A 14383-nucleotide genomic window follows, 5' to 3' on the forward strand; every position below is an offset into this window, starting at 1 on the left:
TTGGGGAGTAGTCTACTTGAAGCCTCAGACGATCTTCCTGTAGTCGCTGCCCATGAGTTCATCATTTCGTGTCAGCAAAAAGTAGTGTCATTTACACACTTGGGAATTTCAATGTCTAGTTCCTTCTCTAGGTATAAATTGTAAAATTAGCATGAGCCCAAATTCAAAAGTTATTCTAGTGTGTGCTGTTATTCAAACTCTCCCACACAGTGTAGTATCTGTTGCTAAACATTTAGCTTATCATTTACAGACCATCCCATGTCTTCCCTACCACATGCCAGACTGTATTCTTGATAGGTTTTATTGCTAAGCCCTGGTAAATGCTTTTTTAAGTCTAAATTAATTATATTCATCGGCATTCCTCATACACACATGGATATAACCCTTCAAGCATAATAGTGACTACTTTATTCTCTACCAAGCACCAACTACTGTGCTAGGTTGTTTATGCAATTTTATTTAATCCTTAAAAAATCTCTGAAATGTAGATATTATTGTTACCATTTTTGTACAAGAAAACTGAGGCTGAGGGTTTAGAGCCTGTTCCAAAAGTTACATTACATACATAGGTGGTGGAGGCCAGAATTCATGTCCAGTTTTGTACAAGGCCTCAGCACATTAGAAGGCATAATTACCCCTGTACATAAACATAGAATATTATTTTCTCCCAGATTATACTGAGTCAGTCTAGTGTTTGTTATAAATTAGGTCCACCTGAACGAAAGTAAGATTTCCTGTTCTATAGTTTCTGTCCCTTACTCTGAGTCTTTAAGAGTGAGGATCATATGGTAAATGAACCTATCCTCAAGGATAATGATTGTTTTTGTTCAAATAAATCTAGAAAGATTCTGCCCGCATCAACAAGAATAAAACTGAGGCTAAAACCTTTCTTATGTCTTCCACAGCACTAAGTATATTCAAACATATGGGTTTATTGTGATTGTTATTCCTATGGTTCTTTTGTCTATTTTTGTTGTTGTTTTTTTTTTTCATTTTTGTAGCTAGATCAACTGATTCTTGAGCTCTAAAGGCACAATTCCAGCATGCTGAAGCACCTGCAAGGAGCTTTTCAAAGGCTATTTTATATTCTCTTCATTTAGGATTCATGTCCTTAAAAGAGAATATATACCCAAGTTATATGAAAATATAACAATCAAACAAATGAATAAACTTTCATAATCTTAAACTTTATGATTTGAAAAATTATTAAAAGGGCTACTGCAAATCTGAGAAAGAAGAGGAGAGAGGAGATACTATTTGCAACAAAGGGATGGAGAAACCAGGTAAAAGCTATATCATACTTTTGGAAAATGGGACTGAAAGAGAGAAACTGCATAGCCGCACCAACTGTCTCACTGTGGTTAATTTTAGATGACAAATATGGCAAAGCAGAAAAAACAAAGGATCGGGTGCCTGGGTGGCTCAGTCTGTTAGGCAGTCAAGTCTTGATCTCAGGGTTGTAGGGGAAAAAAACGAAAACAAAATAAAAGGACCCTGTTGAAGATCATCTGTTAACAATTATCTACCCTGTTTATTCTACCAACTGGATGTTAATTTTGCTTAACAAAACCCTTTTATAAAATGCAAATATATCCTTGGAAAGTTAAACCTATTGGTCTTTATACTTTTACCCTGAGTTACTATAATTAGATTGTCAATAATCTAACTATAAACTTTCAGAGTCTGTTGAGTTTTAAATTGGGTATTTTGATTTAAGCATGGAGCAGTTCAGATTAAAAACCATGAAGATCTCTGATAGTCTAAGCACTGACAAAGGTAGAATGATGAGACACTCAGGAAGAACAAGGCAGGAAAAAGGAAGTGAAAAAATACCTACTTTACAATTTTGCCACATAAAAATAAGAGGTTATGATTCAAAGATCTTAAAGTTTCCTTTCTGCTCTATAATTCTGAGGGCTACTATGCAAAGAATGAAATGTTTTACATACCAAATCATAGTATGCTATATTTTCCTTTTTGGAATCTATACCATCCAACATTAAAATAAAAGCTCCTTTTTCTAACTCAAAATAACAGAGGGTAATTTATCAAAACTAGTTCCAGAGGACAATTAAAGGACTTCAAAAGGAGAAATCGAAGGTCAGTAAATAACTTTCTAAAAAAATGAATAACACATCCTCCAGTATTTTGATAATCAGTATTTGATCATTATCTGAACGAAATTACGGGTCAAAGAGATACAGATTACTGGAACGCTTCAGAATATCTACCCAGGGGGCGCCTGGGTGGCTCAGTGGTTTAAGCCTCTGCCTTCGGCTCAGGTCATGATCTCAGGGTCCTGGGATCGAGTCCCGCATCGGGCTCTCTGCTCAGCAGGGAGCCTGCTTCCCTCTCTCTCTCTTTGCCTGCCTCTCCATCTACTTGTGATTTCTCTCTGTCAAATAAATAAATAAAATCTTAAAAAAAAAAAAAAAGAATATCTACCCAGGAACACATTGAAACAAGAACTCTAAACAGCTAGAGGCAGAAAAAGTGAAGAAAAGAGGGAATGTTTCCCTACCAGCCTCGAGGCATTCCTTTCCTCCGCATAATAATAGTTCGGTACTTTGCACCCTTCCATCTGTCACCTTACTATTTCCCCGTCCATCGCTGCATCATCTACCAGTCACGTCTGTCTCCACAGTCACCCCTGTAGGTCTCCCCCACAAAGTTTCCCTTTCTGCTTCTTGGTCTCACTCGAATCTCTCTACCCAGGGTTTACCCACACCTGCTCAACTCCGGCTCCTTCCACGAAACCCCTGAGACTCCAGGCAGAGCAACGGAGAGCGCTGGACACCCCATTCTCCAGCAGACTAAGGGGATCTGTGGGAACACAACTCAGAGGTTTGTGCCTCCACACCCCCATATCCAGAGTTCCCTCTTACTCACAGCGTCCTCACTCACAGCGTACGGTGTGGAAGGCGCAGCGCGGCTGCTTCTCAAAACTCTCGCCTAACTTGAGAACACGCTCGCGACGGTCCATGTGCGAGAGTCCCGCTGCTCCATTCATCATTTTTCTCTGGCTGCGACTTTGCCTTGGCCACCTGCGCTGCCTCCCGTCTGCCACCTCATCCTGAAGCAGCTGCACTTGCACTAGCGGGGGCAGCCAGCAGACTCCGCCCCGCGCCTGACGCGCGCAGCCCCCTGGGCTCCTCTCGCGAGCTGACTGGCTGCTCGGAGGGAACGCCCCGCCCCCTCGCTCCGAGGATCCCGGTCCCGCCTCCAGGTCCTTTCCCGCGTTGCGACGCACGCCGCCGCGACAAGGCCGCGCTTCTGAGGTGATTGGTGGGAGCAGGGGCTCCTGGAGGAGAACGCGAAGAGAGGATGAGGTAACTCACCTCAGGTGGCGACTGGGGAAGAAGAGAATCTTGAGGTGCCGGGAAGCCAAGGCCACAGGGTTTCGGGGCCAAGCGTCCGGGCACATAGCCGCTCGTAGCGGGAGGATTTGCGCCCTTTCTGTGGAGATCTGTAGTAGAAACTGAGGCCCGGGGAGGGGCGAGAGCGGGGCTCAAGGCCCGGTGTCTTGCCCAAGGCCTGGTACCGCCGAGGCTGGGTCTAGAATCCGGAGCGAAGGAGCTCGCGGCCTCGGAGTCTCGGACCTTGGACCTCACTGGAGGCGACGCCGTTACCTGGGCAATCGCCTTAGGATCTTTTCCAGGGAAGTTCCCGGTGGTGTTGGGACAGTGGACGGGAAGGAAGGGGAGGAAAGATTCGGAGTTAGAAATTACAGATTTCGGATCAGTTGCAACCAGATTGCATTAGGTAGCCTTCTTTTATTTATTTCCTTCACAGTGATTCTTGGAGGCAGTAACAGGCACGGGCAGGAAGACGAAATTCCCAAAGGATCAAGGCCCAAGTTCCTGCTGTGGCAAAGGGTAATAGCATTAATAATAATTGAAAAATAATTGTCTTTTTTTTTTTTTTCCTGTTTAAAGTTAACGAGTTTCATGGTAAAGATGAGGGAAGTGTTTTATTAGAGGAGAATCATCCAACAAAAGTTTACAGATGGTTGTCGCAACCGGTGGTTGTTTTTCAGGGTAAGTATGTAATCAAACTCTACTCCCATGCTTTCTTAGCCAAATTTGGCTATTTATTGTTTTAGCCAAGTACATGCATATGTCTCCCTTACTGTATCTGCTTGTTTAAATTCTGCTTTTTAAATAAGTATTAAGATTGTTTAGTGTGGTAATTAAATGCTCAGGTTCTGGAGCCAGAATTTTTGTATTTCAACCCCAGCTTCCTACTTTACAGTGTGACTTCATGCAAACTAAAATATGCTCTTCATTAAAATGGGGGGGGGGGGTAATAGTGCTTACTCCTTAGAATTGTTGAGAGGATTAATTGAATTAATACATGAAAGGATTTAAAACAATTCTCAGCACATAGTAAAATCTCTCCAAATGGTTGTCATTATTGATGTATAACTCCACTGTGTGGCAATATTTTAGAACCACCCTTGGTTTCTGCTTTCTTTTCTAAATCTTGAATTATTCTAAAAAGTAGGAATTGCTGTTTTGTTTACAGATAAGAAAACTGGTTGAGAGAAACCCACTCCTCTGACTCTGTGGTTTGTTTTCTTATCATCTCTGTCATCTATTTGGCACTTAAAGTATTTCACATAATTAAGTATTTTATTTTGCACATGTGTATAAACATGCATGTATACTTTTTCTTTCCCAACCAGAACATGAACAATAGGGACTCTGTCCCATATAAAATTTTTATGACTGATGCATCTAACATAGTGCCCTACACACGTGTTTGGTGATAATAATGTTTCAGTGGTGTTGTATTATGTTAACTAGAGGGGAACAACAGTGTTTTAAGCCTATTTTACTTAAAAAAGACTTTCATTTAGAAATTTGAGGTTTACATATTGTAATAAAAAAGAAAGCAGAGAGTCAAGAAATTGAAATACTACCTTACACCAGTTAGAATGGCAAAAATTTACAAGGCAGGAAGCAACAAATGTTGGAGAGAATATGGAGAAAGGGGAACCCTCTTAAACATTTGCTGGGAATGCAAGTTGGTAGAGCCACTTTGGAAAACAGTATGGAGGTTCCTCAAAAAGTTTAAAGTAGAGCTACCGTATGACCCAGCAATTGCACTACAGGGTATTTACCCCAAAGATACAGTTTTGGTGAAAAGAAGGGGCATATGCACCCCCAATGTTTGTAGCAGCAATGTCCTCAATAGCCAAACTGTGCAAGGAGCCAAGATGCCCTTCCACAGGCAAATGGCTAAAGAAGATGTCCATATATACAATGGAATATTATTCAGCCATCAGAAAGGATAAATACCCACTATTTGCATCGACATGGATGAAACTGGAGGGGATTATGCTAAGTGAAATAAGTAAAGCGGCGAAGGTCAATCATGTGGTTTCACTTGTGGAGCATAAGGAATAGCGTGGAGGAAATTAGGAGAGGGAAGGGAAAAATGAAGGGGCGTGGTGAAATTAGCGGGGGAAACAAACCATGAGAGACTATGGACTACTGGAAACTGAGGGTTTCAGAGGAGAGAAGAGTGGGGAAATGGGATAGCCTGGTGATGGGTATTAAGGGGGGGCACGTATTCCATGGAGCCGTGGGTGTTATATACAATCATGGAACACTACATCAAAAACTAATGATGTACTGTATGGTGACTAACACAACATAATAAAAAAAAAAGTGAGTTTTGAAATGCCTGTAGAGCATGGGGCATTGGGTGTTATATACAAACAATGAATCATGAACACTATGTCAAAAACTAATGATGTCCTCTATGGTGACTAACATAACAGAATATAAAAAAAAAAAGTAAATTTTGAAATGCCCAAAATTTGTATTTTTATTCCCTGCTTCAGTTTATATTTATTAACTACCTACCAGGTATAGGTTAAGGCACTGGTCTAGCCTCTGGGTAAATGACAGTGAATCAAGAGATAAGAAGGCAGCAACCAAGGGTGGTATGAGTTTTACTGACATGAAACCTACTGGTGTGAATTTTCACCAAACATGCATTAAAATGAACCAGGTTGTACCAGCCCTGGAATTAAAAAAAAAAAAAAAAATTAGATTAATGAATTAAATAGAGTTCAAAAATGTAGCCAAGTGACATTTCAGGTTGCTTTGTTTATATCATTCATGACATATTACTTCAGAAATTTATGATAGCTGTATGCGTTTGTTCTTTTCTACAAATCTATAACCTCATCTAACTTAAAAAATATAGTTAGGTTTCTGTCATACACCATTCACGAATAAGTGTGTATTGAAAATATAAAGATATAAGTGAATGAAGATAGCACTAAAACTAACCATAAAAACACCAGAAAAAATTAAGAGACTGTATTTTAGATTTTAAGGTAGGGAGAACTTTTCTAAGAATGTCACCAAAGTAGATGTCATATACTAGAAGATTGTTACACTTGAGTACATGGAAATTGTAAAACTGTGATAGAGACACTATATTTAAACTTAATAAATGACAATGAGAAATTGTTTACAGCCAATATAAAAGGTAAAATGTTCAGATCCATAACAAAAGCTGAAAGCTTCTACAGAAGAAACCAATATATAAATTGTTGAAAGATATGAATAGAAAATATATAAAAGAAGCAGACAGTGAACATGAGATGTGCCTAATTTGTCTAATAATCAAAGCAATACAAATTAAAACAAGATGATGCCATTTTTCATTTAGCAGAAATGTAAAAGATAACAGTTTGTATTAAGGAAGGCTTAGTAAAATGAGCACCCTCATGTGTTGCTAGTGGAAATACAAATTGGAACACCCATTTGAACACCCATGTGGTTTAAATAATATTTTGATGCACTCTTACAAAGGAAGCATAGCATAATGCAGCCACTGGAAAGAGTGAGATAACTGTATCTACTCTCTTGGAAAGTTGTATGTCTACTATGCACCAGGAGTGACACCAGGAGCTGTGGTGGGCTTTCTTTGAAATATTTTCAGAAATTTTTTTTTAAAATTTTATTTACCAAAATTTTTTTGTGATTTATGTTTTACTTAAAGGAGTAACATCTCGATGCTTGTATTATATCTAAGTCTTAGGTATAAAGTGGTGCCAGTGGTGAAGAATAATAGCTAAAAGTGAGTGAGTTAGAAGTGTCATTTGGGAATACATTTTGTGTTTTTTACTGTTTTACATGGAAGGGAAGATAATTAACATTGTAGCTAAAACCATAGACTTTGAAGTCAGACTGATCTGGATTTGAATACCTACTCCATCATATGCTGGTGGAATTATGGTAAGTTTCTTCTTGAAGCTTTATTTTTCATATCTGTAAAATGCGATGATTACAGGCTCTACCTCATACTCCTGTTATGAAGATTTAATAAGATGACGTATATAAAAGCATTTAGCCCTGTACTTAATTCATGTAAGTAAATATAAGTAAAGATTGTACTTTTCATTAAATAATGATATCTTTGAGCTTTGAATGCCTTAAAATTTTTTTGTAAAGTTTTAATGAATTGGGATGCATTTTTTATTTAATTTTAAGATAATTTTATTTATTATGCTATTTGTAAACAAGCTTTTGTTATCCTGTAATTACATTTCGTTTCTGAGTTGTGTGTTGGGGATCCCCAAGACCAACCCTAGATTCAGTGCTTCACTGGGAAGGCTCAGAGCTCTTAGGATATAGTCATATTTGTGGCTGTGATTTATCACAGTGAAAGGATATAAAGCAAAATTAACAAAAAGAAAAGGCAAATGGAACAAAATCCTGATGAAGGTGCAAACTTCCAAGAATCCTCTCCCAGTGTATTACATAGGACACACTTAATTCTTCCTATAATGAATTCTGACATTTTGAAGTGTTGTCTACCAGAGAACCTCAGTAGAGACTCAGTCACAAAGGTCTTTATTGAAAGATGGTCATGTGGGTATCCTCTATTCCCAACTACTAGAATTTCAAACTTCTGGAAGGAAAGCAGACATTCTGCATAAGCCACATTATTTACACAAACACTTCAGGCACAATGAGCCACTCTTAATAGGGAATGATGGAAACCCTTCCAAAATCCAAGTTCCTAGGCACCAACCAGGGGCCAATCTTGTTTCAGGCCTATGTTAGCTCTTTTCTGTACTTAGTGTTTCTTTTGTGATAAAGTAATCTCTATTAGAGGATTGCTGTGCAGATTAGAAAGAGTGAATATGGAGCATCTAGCACTATTTATGACTTCTAGTGCATGATAAATCATATGTGCTGTAGCTGTCACAGTAAATTATAGGAGTCTGTAGCTCTTTTAGATATATTTTAGTTAGAAAAACCAGAGCCTTCTATAAGAAAGAAATTGAAAAATATACCCTTCACTTCCCAAAGCAAGCAAACTTAAAGTTTTATTTATATTGAAACTGTTTTTCAGACATTATTTAGGGAGCAAATGTTTTAGTGCTGTTTAACCTTTATCTTTCTGATTCTGTTAAAATATAGGTGATATAAGAAATGAAGCCAACAGGTACAGACCCAAGGATCTTATCTCTAGCTGCCGAAGTTGCAAAAAGTCCTGAGCAGAATGTCCCTGTTATACTGTTGAAGTTAAAAGGTAAGAAAATCTTGGGGCCCCTGGGTGGTGCAGTCAGCTGAGCATCTGACTCTTTGTTTCAACTTGAGTCATGATCTCAGGGTTATGAAATCAAGCCCTGCATTTGGTTCTGCAGTCAGCCCAGAGTATACTTAAGACTCTTTTTCTGTCTCCCGCTGCTCCTCCCACCCCCCCAAAATAAATAAATCTTAAAAAAAAAAAATATTTAAGAAAATCTTTTTGTGATTGGCTAACATTTTTTAAGTAATAGAATAATTCCATCATGGGTATAGTTTTGGCATTTGTTTCTAACTTGCTTAGAGAAATTTTAACTTTGTGATAAAGCAGTGATTTTGTTTTCTTTTTAAAAGTGTTTTTAGTTGTTATTCAAACTAAAAAAAAAAAGCTCTTGGATTTATTGAGCAAAAATAAGTATATCCTATTTGCTTTTGCCTTAGAAATAATAAACAACACACCTTTAGGAAGCTCAGAGTTGAAGAAAATCAAACAAGATATATATTGTTATGATCTCATTCAGTATTGCCTTTTGGTGCTCAGTCAAGATTGTTCTCGAATCCAGGGAGGTTGGACTACAATTTCTCAGCTTACACAGATATTAAGGTACAGTGAAGCAATAAGTCCACTTGTTCCTGAGGGATGTAGTAGTAGATTCTTATTTATAACATTTGCTTCTTTTTACTCATCTGGTTAATAAGCACTGGCAACTTTCTTTGTGGTAAATATGGTTGTACTTTTCCTTCATACCATATATTATTATTTTTAACTATATTTGTGAATATTTCACTGTCTAAAATTTTGCTGCATATGTCCTATGAAGATGATAATCATGTCTTTTGCTTACCACTGAGTCTCAAGTACCTAACAGACTCTTTATTGATTAAAGAATATATGAAGAAATGAAGATACTAAGGCCCCGACTCTAAATAGAGATGAGATGGCAGTTATGTGACTTTATCATACAAGGCTGAATGAAAGAGGTGTGAAATGAAAGATAAAATACTATAGGAGAACAGATGTAGAAACTAGTTGTTCCATGCTATATTGATTTAGTTATCTTAATTGTGTATTTCATTAGGTAACCAAAATTCTGTGAATAAAATTCAGAAGCAGCATGTACTGACCTACTGCCATGCTAGAAATTGAGAGAAAAGATCAAAATCATTTATTTTTTTAAAAAGGCAAAAAAATAAACCAGTTGTTCTCAGGGCCTAAGCTACTTCCCAATTAAGTCACTAAAAACATGCATGCATTACTAACTGATCTTACCTTTCAAAACTGCTATTCCTAATTTGTTTCTACGTAAAGGCCAGATTCAAGATGTATAGTTAGAAAAAACAATTAACAAATGTACATAATGTTCTTTCCTTATACTTTAATTTTCAAGATTATTTCCTTAGTAAATAAAGCTTTTGTTTTGATTAGATATTTTGGCTCATGAAAATATTAAGGCTCTATGGGGTGGAATCCAAATATTAAGAAATCCCTGTGTTTGTGAATGTACAAAAAACAATTTTTATTTATTAATGTTCACAATCAAAATAGACACTCAAAATAGAAAGAGAAACAGATCTATGTTAGCATTTGGCCATTACTTTAGGACTGGTGTACAAAAAAAAAAGCAAATTGAGCATTCATTCACCAGTTAAGTTTTTAGCATACTCATGGGTAGTCACTATTGTTTATCAGTGTCTTCACATTATGTTGAAAAGTGTCTGATAGCAATATTTACTAATTAGAAACCATTCTTGGGTTAGGGACTCTTGTTAATAGTAGTCTACACAAATAATTTTTATTATTGAGGGTTGAGTATACCCCTCTTATATCCAGGGACTGACCTTTCTGAGCAGTTTCGGGAGGATTCATTTCTCTAAATGACTTTCTCTCCTTTATTAACACAAACTTAGTCACAGATTTGTGCTCTTATTTCAGCCATTGCTGTGTGGGCTTGGAGCCAGGAGAAGATGCAGAGGAATTTTACAATGAATTACTCCCATCAGCTGCAGAAAATTTTCTGGTTTTGGGGAGACGATTGCAAACATGTTTCATCAATGCGGCTAAGGTATATGTGTTTATTTAGTGTTTTAATAGCCAAAATTCTTGAGAAGATGTTCCACATTGTTTTTCAAATGTGCAGTACTTGACTGAAAGTACAATTAGAGCAGTGGATTCAAACATTTTTAAAATTGTAACAAAAAATAATCTCTAGGTGTGAAATTTTAAAATGTTGGCTGAAGCATACTGTAAGACTTTGAAGGATTTGCCTTGCTGCTTAACTTTAAGCAGCACCTATAGATATTTATTTCCATAGCATTTTCCTAAAACATATATTTTACTTTAATTAAGAGTGGAGGAAAGTATTGTTCTGTGGCCCAGCACTTTCCTAATAGCTTCTGTGGCAAGAACAATAAAGGTGAACTTTTTCTATTTGATCTTTCAGATCTTTTTTTTCTTTTTTAATTTTTAAGATTTTTTAAATTTATTTGACTTAGAGAGAGAGAGAAAAGTCACAAGTAGGCAGAGAGAGAGGGGGAAGCAGGTTCCCTGCTGTGCAGGGAGCCAAATGTGAGGCTCAGTCCCAGGACCCCGGGATCAAGACCTGAGCTGAAGGCAGAGGATTAACCCACTGAGCCACCCAGGTGCCCCTGATCTTTCAGATCTTCTGCAGTTGAAATATTTCAACCCAAACATAGGGCTTGTTTAATCCAACAAGCTTTTTTTGGGTGGATTATGCTAAATGCTATATGTACTATCTTTTTTTTTTTTTTTTAACTGTCAGTTACTTAGAAGTAAGTTGCTTAATTTCCAAATATTTGAGAATTTTTTTAAAAGTTTTTATTTAAATTCAGCTAGTTAGCATGCAGTGTAATATTAGTTTCAGGTTTACAATTTAGTGATTGTACACTTCATACAGCACTTGGTGCTCATGACAAGTGCATTTCCCCATCACCTATTTAGCCCATCTGCCCACCCACCTCCCCTCTGGTAACCATCAGTTTGTTCTCTATAGTTAAAGAGTCTTTCTTGGTTTTCCTCCTTTTTCCCCCTGTGCTGGTTTGTTCTGTTTCTTAAATTCCACATTTGAATGAATTTTATTGATGTTTTATTGTTACCAGTTTCAACCTTAATTCTTTGTGGTCAGATAACATACTCTGTATCATTTCAATCCTTTGAAATTTTTTCTGACTTGTTTTATGGCCCTTTTATCTTGGTGAATGTTTCATTATAAGCTGTCTTTGCTTTGTACAGTGCCACCTTAATTGAAATTCATTCATACTAGAAACATGTAAAGATTTTGATATGCTCAAAAAGTTCATTTAACATGGTACCATGCAAAAAGCAAGGACTGCCTCTATACTTGAATGTGAACTCTGCATTTGTTGTGTGGAATGTTCTGTGAATGTCAGCTCAATTTGATTATAGGACCTATAGGAATCACAAGTTTATAAGGCTGAAACTCTTTTATCTTGTAGTAGTTCTTGGCTATATATACATTTGGGCCTACTGCTATATTAAAGGTTGAGCAGATTCACAACTTTCATGAATTATGAAGAGAAATAACTAAGTCATCATAAGATATTAAATTCCAGTTGAGGTGCTTTAAGTAGATAAGGAATAGACACAGTCTTGTACTTCATGCCTAGGCTAGTAAAGTAGACCAGATCTTAAGATATTTCTTACAGAAAACCTGAGATGTGTCTTCCAATTAAAAAAAAAATTAAATTATGAGTGAAATTGAATGAGACAATATGGATAAGATAGTGGTTTCAGTATAAGAAACAAGGCAGAAGATCATAGGGGAAGAGAGGAAAAAAATGAAACAAATCAAAACCAGAGAGGGAGACAAACCATAAGAGACATTTAATCTCAGGAAACAAACTGAGGGTTGCTGGAATGGAGGGGGGTGGGAAGGATGGGATGACTGGGTGATGGACATTGGGGAGGGTATGTGTATTGTGTAAGACTGGTAAATCATAGGCCTGTACCCTTGAAACAATACATTTTATGTTAATAATAAAATATATATATATATATATATATATACCACAAAGAAATTGGGAAAAAAAAATATTGTAGGTAGGGAATTAAACTTAGTAGTAGAGTATAGGCTTTCTATGTAATAGCTCACAAATTCTTCCAGCATCTCCATTGGCATTTTGAGGGATGTTAGCATTAAATAAATTTTACACATTTCTAGATTTAATTAATTCAAGTTAATTAAAGTGGCACATGGGAATTTGTGTTACTACTCTACCATAACACAAATTTTATAAATTAAGAAACTAAACACTATAAAATCATGAATAGCTAAGATCTGGGAACCAGGTCCTCTGACTCCCCAGAGACAAGTTTCTCTTTTTTTTTTAAATAAAGCAATTACAGAAAAGTAAATTGGGTTTGTGTGTGTGTATTAAGGGTGAAGAAAAAGATGAATTACTACACTCATTCCAAATTGTGACTGATTCTCTCTTCTGGCTCTTGGGAAGCCATGTTCAACTCATCCACAATGGTAAGAGATAAAGATTTTTGAGGTAACTGATAGTCATTGTAAAGTACCTGCTAACAACTTGATTTTTTTTCTCAAAATAAATACATCTATTAACTTTACAAATAACCACAGTTAAACAAAACTACATTGAAATAACTGCACATGCAAAAAAATAAAAGCCCATTTGGAAATTCCAGCTTTAAATAGCCAGCATTGACAATGTGAATATTAAAGAGAAAATTGCTTAAATATAATTTTCTCCTTAGCTTTTTCTATTTAGCAAATCCAAGATAAGGATTAATGATAATCTTAGCAATTTAGGGAAAATTTTTTCAAAATTCTAAAGATTACACCTGTTTTTTAGGTTTACTGTGAGAGAAATCTGTACAGAGGAGATATGACTTAATTCGTAGTCTATTCATGTAAGAGTAAGCTTTTATATATTGAAATTTTTACTGACCTTGAAAGTTATTTTACAGGATATTTCTGCACTTACATTGAGAAATATAAATATACCTTAGTTTTTTTTTTTTTTTAAGATTTTATTTATTTATTTGAGAGTGTGCACAAGAGATGGGGAAGGGGCAGAGGGAGAGGCAGAAGCAGACTCCCCACTAACTGGGGAGCCTGACCCTGGGCTTTATCCCAGGACCCCGAGATCATGACCTGAGTCCAATGCAGACTTTTAACCAACTGAGACACCCAGGCGTCCTGTGCATTAGTTTTATAGCTTTTAGTTTATAGTTTTATAGTTCTCTGTGGATTCTTAAGAACACAGTCCTGGTCCTTGTGCCTCACTTCATTTCCCATCTTCTAAAGGCAACCTCTTCAATTAGTATAACTAATACTTTGGGTAGTTATATCCATTTTTTAAATTATGTTAGTCACTATATAGTACCTCATTAGTTTTTTGTTTTGTTTTCTTTTTAAAGATTTTATTTATTTATTTGACAGAGAGATTACAAGTAGGTGGAGAGGCAGGCAGAGAGAGAGAGGGGGAAGCAGGCTCCCCGCTGAGCAGAGAGCCCAATGCGGGGCTCAATCCCAGGACCCTGAGATCATGACCCAAGCTAAAGGCAGAGGCTTAACCCACTGAGCCACCCAGGTGCCCCACCTCTTTAGTTTTGGGGGTTTTTTTTGGGAGCTTTTTTGTTTGTTTGTTTTTTGGGGTTTTTTTTTTTTTTTCAGCATAACAGTATTCATTATTTTTGCACCACACCCAGTGCTCCATGCAATTCGTGCCCTCTCTAATACCCACCACCTGGTACCTCATTAGGTTTTGATGTAGTGTTCCATGATTCATTATTTGAGTTCTATCCATTTGAAGATAATGCAGAA

The 14383-nt window shown here is 36.8% G+C and overlaps 3 protein-coding genes across 9 annotated transcripts in view; 1 reads left to right on the forward strand and 2 right to left on the reverse strand.

Moving 5' to 3' along the window:
- Positions 1-3089, reverse strand: part of EAF2 (ELL associated factor 2) — a 41927-nt gene extending 38838 nt beyond the window's left edge. Inside the window, exon 1 of the mRNA XM_082740791.1 lies at positions 2905-3089. Coding sequence (XP_082596917.1) covers positions 2905-3013 — 109 coding nt within the window. The 5' untranslated portion in view covers positions 3014-3089. The remainder of the gene's footprint in view (positions 1-2904) is intronic.
- The window catches only part of SLC15A2 (solute carrier family 15 member 2), a 93796-nt gene extending 90674 nt beyond the window's left edge, over positions 1-3122 (reverse strand). The window contains exon 1 of the mRNA XM_082740348.1: positions 2905-3122. The gene's annotated coding sequence lies outside the window, so the exon portion shown is untranslated. The remainder of the gene's footprint in view (positions 1-2904) is intronic.
- IQCB1 (IQ motif containing B1) overlaps positions 3112-14383 on the forward strand; it is a 55421-nt gene continuing 44149 nt past the window's right edge. The window contains exons 1-8 of one of the 7 annotated variants that reach the window (XM_082740533.1): positions 3217-3329; positions 3936-4037; positions 4525-4564; positions 7162-7256; positions 8448-8559; positions 8997-9159; positions 10489-10618; positions 12973-13066. In XM_082740533.1, coding sequence (XP_082596659.1) covers positions 8460-8559; positions 8997-9159; positions 10489-10618; positions 12973-13066 — 487 coding nt within the window. In that variant the 5' untranslated portion in view covers positions 3217-3329; positions 3936-4037; positions 4525-4564; positions 7162-7256; positions 8448-8459. Of the gene's footprint in view, positions 3330-3792; positions 4038-4524; positions 4565-7161; positions 7257-8447; positions 8560-8996; positions 9160-10488; positions 10619-12972; positions 13067-14383 lie in introns of all 7 variants that reach the window. The other 6 variants (XM_082740532.1, XM_082740536.1, XM_082740537.1 and 3 more) reach the window with 6 other exon arrangements.

Source organism: Mustela nivalis (assembly GCF_964662115.1).
Source record: "Mustela nivalis genome assembly, chromosome: 1".
In the NCBI taxonomy this organism is placed as follows: Eukaryota; Metazoa; Chordata; class Mammalia; order Carnivora; family Mustelidae; genus Mustela; species Mustela nivalis.